Raw genomic sequence first — 9,289 nt, 5'->3', positions numbered from 1 at the left:
AGCTTTCTGTTGACATCATGCCCTTCTTACCGAGAAGAGTCGTAAGCTTAGTGTGCTGATGAAACTTCCATTATTGTCTTTGACTGCCAGGTTGGTTCCAGCCCTGTTGGGCGAAAAAAAAAAACCTTCTGTCAGCAGCTGAAATTAATCATGGGAAAAACCCAAGTCATCAACAAACAGGAGCATGTTTAGCTAAACAAGTTTATCAAATAGGTCAGGTTTTTTAGTCTGACTTTTTCTACGGTTATTTCAGTTCAATTCAACATTATGGAAACCTATCCTTGCAAACTAACCTGCTCCAGGGCAGACTGTCAGGCTCAAGTTGTAACTTAACCAGAGTGCTTGCAACACTGACCCCACAGGACAGCCAAGATTTTACCACCAACATGCTGGCTTTCTGCTGTATAATTATTAACTAGTTTCAGGCAAAAAAAAAGTGACTGAAAATCCACTTAAAATTACCACACATGTAATTTTCTCAACCACTTGAACCTTAACCGAATTAGCCTGATTGCATGAATTTGAACTGCCCGTGATGGAACCTGTTTACCCCGTGACTGATTGGTTAGGTTCATTCACATCATGTATTTGACTTAAATCCACGTTTTTCTTAGTGCACGTTATGAAACGGGCCCCAAGTCATTATTTATTTGATGAATGAGTGAATGATACACCAAAATGAGAATAAAGCCCTGCTAAGACTGCAATAACAAAAACCTACAGTCAAACTGTCTTATATGTGTTTATTTACCTACAGCCAGCTTCTTAGGGTTAACAAACATGTTAGAATATAGGGTGGCATGGTGATGCAGTGGTCAGCACTGTTGCCTCACAGCAGGAGACAACTGCTACTGATTGGCTGAAGCCTTTCTGTGTGGAGTTTGCAATGTTTTTTGTTTTTCAGGTGCTTTCACTTCCTCCCACAGAAAAATTAGATCATAGGTCCACCATCCTTCATTTTGTGGCCTTGTCTTGCAAAGGGGTCAAAACGTTGTCAACTGACTAATCAGCGAATCATTTCAGCTCTGGTGTCGTCTTTATTTGATTAATGACAAAGAAACTACATCTATGTACAGTGTCTTGTGATGGCCAGTAGGGAGCCAACCACACGTTTGATCTTTTATCATTTCCTATGTGACAAAACGCCTTTACAACCACAGCAACACAAAGCACATATGATCCATGTACACACTGTCAAAAAACAAAAACAATAATCACAGCATCAAATCATAATTTATCTTTTGCCAGCAAAGCAAGTGTACAATGTAGACCTGTAACAGTATTATTGCTTTGTAGTAAGATTTGCTTTGCATTTGATAACAGCAGCATCTGACATCTTACATGTCCTCCTGTTGTGCAACTTTAAACAGCAAGAGCCACTTACACACTCATCTGAGTATTGTTGACCAGGTACTGCAGTGGGTAGCGGCAGGAGAACTTGTACATCACCTCCTGGTGGTAGGTGATGGCTCCAGCGGTCGGGTCTTCAGAGCAGATCATGCCTGTGATGCTGATGTACTGGACACTGGAGAATTCTGTAAATAGTCCAGTCCCTGTCTCCTGAGAAACCTTCAAAAAAACAGATTTAGGTGAAAATGTGTTGAGTGCCATCTTGTTGGGTGTCTTCAGTTCCAGATAACTTACTGTCATTGTGCTGGAGCATTCGGTGATCGCTTCCTCTGAGATGGAGAAGTTGAATTTGACAACAGGCGGGTCTGCTGTCCAGTCAGCAGTCCCTTTGCACTGGTTTTTGGAGTGCTGTGAGTTGAGGGCCAGCAGTGACTCGTTGTATCCATTGAAATAGATGGGACACAGGAGGATCTGAAGGTCCACTGTCTGCGAGCCACAGACGACCTCGATGTCTGAATTAGCTGTACAGAAAGGAACAGGATCAGAGCCAGTCCTCAATCTGTTTTTCATGTGTTTGTGAAAACGTGTCTTTTTAGGAGGACCTTTCTGGAGTCTGAGGAAATCCCACATACAAACTGGAGGTGACAAAACGAGTTACGAAAACAACTGTGAATGGGGCATGGATAGAACAGAAAACCATCCTGGCATCAAAAAGCCATTTTCATCCAGATAACTCACTCACTGGATATTTTCTCATTTTCAGCCCGTTCTCTGTAAACCCTAGAGGTGGTTGCGAACAATATCCCAGTAGATCTTTTAAATAGTCAGACCAGCCTGGCACCAACAACATTCCACATTCAAAGTCACTTTAATCCCTTTTCTTTCTCATTCTGATGCTTGGTTTGAACTTTAGCAGGTCGTCTACATGTCTAAATGCACTGAGACGGTTTTCAGTTCCATTTTGATTTTAGGCTAAAAACTCAGTGATGAGTCATGTATTGTCACTTCTTAACAGCTTAAAACACCTAGCTACATCAGAATGCAGTTGAAAATATTAACGCCACAGTTTGTTTGTTTGTTTGTTTGAGGAAGGCATCTTTTCAGGGCCCAGCCGCAGCCTCAGCCCTGCCGATGTCCAACCTGTCTCCTGCCTGCTGCTGCCAGCCCCACTCTGGTGTTTCCCGGCCTTCACAAGCTCCAGCTCATCCCCCAGTTTAATTCCCCAGTCCCTGTGAGTATCCCTGCTTTGTTACTTTTGGCTCAGTTTATATATACAGTTGTGAATCGATAATTCAACACTAAATGTAAAACCTTCTTTTATGTCGGATAGCAAGGCTGTCAGATTGTCAAGACGGAGGTCGAGATACAAGGAGGGCTTGATGCTTGAATGGTCATTTATTGTTAGTTATTGTTCATAGTTGTTATAGTAACTAGTAAGGCTGGTCCGAATAGCACTTTCTGGTCTTAAGATATTAAATTAATGATGAATATCCAAATATTCGGCGCGGTCGGGGGGCCAATTCCACCCTGGGGGAGTGCTCTGATGGGGTGGAAGTGGCCAGAACACACAGGCAGTACTTAGCTGCTGATGCGAGTTTAGGATAGCGGTCACAGTTCTGTTTCCACCATCAGTGGCAGTGGCACCACCATCCGTGGATACTTATGCAAACACTGAGCATGCCCGCTGCGTGTGACGTCGTGTCCTCTTCTGCGCATGCGGGACACTTTTGGGTCGTATGAAGTTCACACAGCAGATCACATACAAGTCGCATTTAATAGGAAATGTGAACGATCTCGCAAAAAAATCGGATTTCACCAAAGAATCTGAATTGAGCATTAAGTCCTGCAGTCTGAACGTAGCCAATCTGTCGGATTGTTTAGTCAGATAATACGCCATTATCCTTATTTGTGATATAAAATGTCATGTCGGAGTCAGAATCCAAGGCTGTCGGTATGTTAAGGCTGTTTTTAATGGGTTCCATTCATTTTTCCTAAAAACCTGTCGGACAGCAAGGTTTTGGGATTGTTAAGGGTCGGATTATCGAGTCACGACTCATTACATTTCCATCGTGTCCTATTCAGTTAGTTGGTGTTTTTCTAGACTTCTGTAGTTTTGCCCGTTTTTTGATTTAAGTCTGGTTCGTCTTAGTTCCGACTCCCCTCTCGTTAACTTGTCCTTCCCAGATTGTTTTATCATGTTGTGGTTTGTAGATATATCCCTGTTTGCTTGAACAGGTCTGTCTGCAACTTGGTCTGCAAGAAAATGTTACCTTCATTCATTCTGTTTTAACTTCTACTGATGATTCATATTTAACTCCAGGAATGAACAACAACATCCATTGTCAAACTCTGGTGTAACACACCTCACCTCAGAGATAAAGCATCTCCTCAGACAGCCAGGCCACCACTGTCCTTACAGCTATTAGGTTGCACGAGAAGAGAGGTGTGAAAGGAAAAGGAGAGGGGAAGGAGGGACAGCCAGAGCAGCAAGTGGATAAAAAGAATTAGTTCTGAAAGTTTCACTGACCTGGACTTCTGAACGTGTTGTGTCCGTCACAAGCATTTTGAGCTTGAACAAGGAGTGTGACAAACTGATATGAAAGAAGGGTCAGCCACATTGTCTTCAAACTAGAGGAAAGATAAACAGCCCGAGATGTGAATTTGAAGTGCGCGTGGTCTTTTCTCTATCAGGGCGTGCAAAGGGCTCAAAGCCATTGATATATACTCAAGTGCTCAACTTGTTTTGGCCGGATTGTAAGTCAAATAAGGACCACCTGCTTAATTATATGACGTTGTAGCTCAGTAATACAGCTGTCAGATAAACATAGTGGAGTCACAGTATCTAGCTCTGGATTGTAGTGGAGTAGTGGAAAGTAGGATGAAATGAAAATACTCAGTGAAGTAGCAGTAACTCAAAATTATTCCTTTAGCACTTGCATAAAAGCACCTTAAGAATGCAGAAAAAACAAGAAAAAAAATAACGCAGATTTAAGAATGTATCAGAAAACACCTTTTTAATGCTTGTGAAACTTCTAAATGTATATTTCAAATCCTGCAAGTCCATAAATAGAAGAAAAAAATCAACAGATGAATAAATATGATGCTAATCAGCACCACCTGCAATTACATGTGAATGAGTCTTTAAGTGACTTTACATGAATCTTCATCTGTGGACTTCAAATTACAGATGATGTTCCCTGAACCTGTGGCATCACTGGCTGGAGTGTAATCTGTAGAATGCATCACTGATTCATTCCTCAGAAACTAAACACCAAAGCAAATTGGAGGTGAAGCTGATGTCTCTTCAGTGAAATCAGAATATTTTTTTGTTTAATTTTTGGCTTGAAATGTTGCATTAAAAAAAAAAGACATTTCAGAGAAATAAAGCTAAATTGATGTGGTAATACTGGGCAGCAGTACAGACTTTTGAGTGCTGGCTGTGCAACAAATCAAATTCCTGTAAGGATTATATCAGAAAATGTAGAATCTATTTATGTTGTAAACAGTAAAACAATACTGCACACAGAGATATTCTTTTTTTTTTTTTTTTAAAGCGAAGACGAGTTATTTCTTACCTTGTGCAGACAACCACAGAGTGCTGACCCACCTCTTATCTTCACTCTGTCTTTAACCGTGTCTGCTCTTACCTTCATGACTTTTAGCATATATACTGGCCTCCTTTCCAGCTGAAACGAGTCCACAGGAAGCCCACGGAGAAAGGGAACGGTGAGAAAGCAACACAAGACGGCTGTGTCCAACAACCGGATCATCTGACAGACGTGGAACAATAGGTGAATCTATATGTAGTGTCCTATCTCTGGTGCAGCATTATGCCAAGTAACACTTCAGCAATGACCTCAACTGCCATCACTGTTGGAGCCCAGGTGCTCCAACGTAACCTATATGTACAGGTTGACTCTTTTTTCAGGCTTATTAGTTTGGCTTTCGACAAAATCATAGTGACTCTTCTTTTACTTCTTCTTTTGTACTGATTCATGTGAACATGATTGTTTTTAGGTTGCTCGTAAACTCATTTGGTCAAAAGCAAAATCAACAAGAATTTACATAATATGCGCTGCAATCTGTTTAGAGCAACCAGACACTTGGAAGTAGATCAAAGTCCACAGAAACCCAGAGAACCATCAAATATCTGGCAACCTGATGCCATCTACGCTGAAGATGTTACATAACCAAAATGTTAATGCCTGCTGAATTGTTTCAGCCATATTTACACTGTGTTTTTACACCTTAAAAAGCCACGGTGTGAATTCCGATCCACTTAAGTGTTTGGTTTTTTTTCTTTTTGGTTTTCTTTGTCACTTCTGCTGGGGGCTATCCCTCTTTGTTTGAAAATTAGGTCTCCTGCACACCATCTCAGACTTAAAGAAAAAGGCACACCCTGCCAAAACAAAACCTCCGACAGCTGAACCATGAATCCCCCCCAGATCCCCTCCAGGAACCCTGAGACCTGATCCTAAAAGTGAAGTGGATATGCACTTACCCTGAGCGTAACATGTGTGTCCTTGCTCCCATTCTTCAGCCATAAGTGTATCTGAGATCTGCTTCTTCTTAATCCTGTCTATTACCAGTTGCAGATAAATACAGCATGTACAAAAACATAGAATTTACATGTTTCTGTGTTATTAGAATTCCTGTCATAAACCCTTTTGGGCTTTCCCAGGTTGTATGCTGCTGCTACATCTATCTCAATGTGTCTGTCTTACTTGTTTGTACTCCAGCTTTGGATCCACTTTTGAAAAGTTTCATTATTTTAATCTTCCCAAAAGGCTAAGAAGCAGTAACTGTCTTTCTTTCAACAACTTGAACCTGCTTCAGTAAGAATTTCACATTAGCTGTGTTAATGAAGTTAGTTTAATCTAGCAATCTATCACCCTCTCTTTGGTTTCTCTTTCAGTTCCATAAGAGCATAACAACCCTGATAGATAGCTAGTTAATTATTAACTGAATCTGCCGTTTTCATTGTTGCAGTAACAAGATCAGCACAAAAATGCTATTCTGATTTTTTGAATATTAGCCATCAATTAATATTAACCAATGGCCAAGAGCAGGGTTGACTTACTTAATTAAGTTGATAACCATCTCTGTAAGACTGTGTTTTGGCTGCGGTTGTTCGTTTTAGTGAAGCTAGATAATGCTGCGATACCTGGGTATGTTCAGCTTGTCTCTGTACCTCAGGTGTTTCAGATCCTGTAGAGCCAACAGACATACAGGTTGATACCAGATCAACCCCCAAGAGGGCCATACAGTTTAATAAGATAACTTCAAATTTAACTCTTGGTTTTCAGGAATGTGATATGAATTCACTTCCTACAGGGGTATATCCCCGTGGTAACTTTTGCTGAACGCCTAACCTGCTCCAGAGGAGGTTGTGTTTGAGATAACGGAGCATCACATGTAGAAACAGAGACAGGTGATCAGTCAGTTGTCTTGGAAAAGGGCATCACAATTTTTGGTGAAGGGAGAAGGTGTAAGGTGAGGGCAGTTTAGAGTCTATCTAAATCTTTTTCTTTCTCTGATGAGCAAAGACGTGATGGATGTGGATCATCAGGGGAGGGAACTGCATTCTTGCTTGCTTCATTTTTTTCTTGTTGACAGCAACAAATTTGATCTCCAGATGAAGGAAAGACAGTCACTTAAGTCTGAAGCCTTGTCTACATGTACACAGGTATTTTCTTTAAAACATAGCGTTTTATTTGCTTTGGCCTTCTATCCACACACAAACAGACCCTTTGGAAAACCCCTTCCAGGGGAAAGTAATTCTCATACTCCATTTGCAGAACTAATGTGTAGACAAGGAAAACAGATCTTCTCCTTTGTCAGTTTATACATCCTATATTCCTTTCCTCAGCTCCTCTCCTTGAGGATAATCCCTCCCACCAGAGATGCAGGGGAGGAGGCTCGGAGGAGACACGACAGCTGAGGCAACAGATATTTTATAAAATGAGATGTCTTCGCTTCATAATTGTTGTTTCAATGCAACGGAAACTATGATGTGTGGTACAGCTGCTTAATCTCTTCATTGTTGTGTTACAGCTGACAACTGTATTTTATGGTAGAACAGTGTTCCTCACAACTTGTGGAATATATTTGTAATTATAATTATAATTCACAACACAGCACAATGTGATATGAATGCAAAGATGTCATACAGTTTGAATTTATTAAATATACACACCCATTCCAAGAAGCACAAAAGGTAGGACACACAAAACAATACTACATATTAGAATTAAGTGGTTGACTTTATATACGTGGGCTGCACGGTGGGGCGGTGGTTAGCACCTCCGCCTCACAGCTGTAGGATCCTCAGTTCGTGTCCCGGCTAGGACACCAGGATCTTTCTGTGTGGAGTTTGCATGTTCTCCCTGTGCAGTGTGGGTTCTCTCCAGGTTCTCCAGCTTCCTCCCACACAGTCCAAAATCATGCTGAGGTTAATTAGATTCTAAATTGTCCATAGGTGTGAATGTGAGTGACCCTAGTGAGGATTAAGCGGTGCATAGATGATGGATGGTTTGATGTGCTTTTGACTGTGCTGTGATTGGAATTGGCCACACATGCATTGTGCTTTTTAAAAAACCCACATGTAAATGGTTGATAGGTGCCAATAAATCACAGCCAAATAATGGACCAATGGGAGGGTTGAGTGTGTTGGAGTAATTGGACATGACATTTAAGTCCAAAAATATAAGCATGTTTTTTTTTATACTTTTAACATTTTAGAGATGAGAAAAACGCCACACTCAGCCCACTGATGTCCATTTTGAACCTCAGACTGAGCTGCACAGACCTTCTCTCCATGTAGACCAACAGCAGCACTTCCAGGCATCACACTGCATTTTCCCAGCTGCTTTGCTGGTTAATAATCAAATCGATGTCACCAGACCACATTCAGAAACAGAACTAGACACTGGTAGTAAGTCACAAGTTTAATCTCACAATGGTTTTCAGCTGCGCCATCACAGACGGTAAAGTTTGGTCATTTTCTAAGGTGCGTGTGTACAAATCAGTATTAAAACGATGCAAAGCAAAACAAACAAAAAAAAGACTTCCACAGTTTATGAACATCGACTTAAATTCGCTCTGACTGTATTGAATGGTCAGTGGAAAAACTGCTCTGAAATAAAACGTTTAGTTAAAACAAAATGGCAGGCTACAGTTGCAGTGCATCAATACATTCGACGAAAGGCCTCTGTTCAATAGATTCTCTTCAAAATCCGGCAATGGTGCAAAAATCACAAACGAGTTTTGTCAAGGTAATCAGCCAACAACACAGCGGTGGGAGTTCAACATCGTCTTGGTGGACATTTGGTGACTGTTGTCCCCCTCGTGTGGAGCTTCTGTGCGCCTCTACTTGGAGCTGGTGTACTTGGTGACGGCCTTTGTACCCTCGGACACGGCGTGCTTGGCCAGCTCACCGGGCAGCAGCAGGCGCACGGCGGTCTGGATCTCCCTGGACGTGATGGTGGATCTCTTGTTGTAGTGCGCCAGGCGGGACGCTTCCCCGGCGATGCGCTCAAAGATGTCGTTGACAAACGAATTCATGATCCCCATGGCTTTGGAGGAGATCCCCGTGTCCGGGTGCACCTGCTTCAGCACCTTGTACACGTATATCGCATAGCTTTCTTTCCTGGTCTTGCGACGCTTTTTGTCTCCTTTCTTTTGGGTTTTAGTCACGGCCTTTTTGGAGCCTTTCTTGGGCGCAGGAGCTGATTTTGCAGGATCAGGCATTTTCCGTGTCCTGCAGACGTCAGTGCGGAGGCAGGAAGACAACAGTGCGCGTCCAGCGCCGGCCCCAGTCTCCTATTTATAACGTGGCTCTACAAATACGCGTGTGCGGTTCCTTCTCCAGGATTGGAGCACTGCTCATCAGAGGACAGGACATTACCGCAGGACGCGCCACACCATTGGCTCCTAAGGT

General features: G+C 42.1%; 2 protein-coding genes across 2 annotated transcripts in view; both read right to left on the bottom strand.

The window, feature by feature from the left end:
* Positions 1 to 5,894, bottom strand: part of si:ch73-261i21.5 (zona pellucida like domain containing 1) — a 12,061-nt gene extending 6,167 nt beyond the window's left edge. The window contains exons 1-4 of the mRNA XM_008280081.1: positions 5,852 to 5,894; positions 1,645 to 1,871; positions 1,385 to 1,569; positions 31 to 103 (exon numbers count right to left, since the gene is read on the bottom strand). Of these exons, the coding sequence (XP_008278303.1) occupies positions 31 to 103; positions 1,385 to 1,569; positions 1,645 to 1,871; positions 5,852 to 5,894 (528 nt within the window). The remainder of the gene's footprint in view (positions 1 to 30; positions 104 to 1,384; positions 1,570 to 1,644; positions 1,872 to 5,851) is intronic.
* Positions 5,895 to 8,279: 2,385 nt separating this feature from the next.
* On the bottom strand, positions 8,280 to 9,181 carry hist2h2l (histone 2, H2, like). The gene has a single exon (XM_008280025.1). It carries the CDS (start codon positions 9,097 to 9,099, stop codon positions 8,719 to 8,721), a length of 381 nt encoding a protein of 126 aa, XP_008278247.1. The 5' UTR covers positions 9,100 to 9,181; the 3' UTR covers positions 8,280 to 8,718.
* Between the last annotated feature and the right edge of the window lie 108 nt (positions 9,182 to 9,289).

The sequence above is a fragment of the Stegastes partitus genome, unplaced genomic scaffold (genome assembly GCF_000690725.1).
Source record: "Stegastes partitus isolate 25-593 unplaced genomic scaffold, Stegastes_partitus-1.0.2 Scaffold180, whole genome shotgun sequence".
NCBI lineage: Eukaryota > Metazoa > Chordata > Actinopteri > Pomacentridae > Stegastes > Stegastes partitus.
Note: the sequence above shows the minus strand (reverse complement) of the source record. Positions and strands in the feature narration are given on the sequence as shown.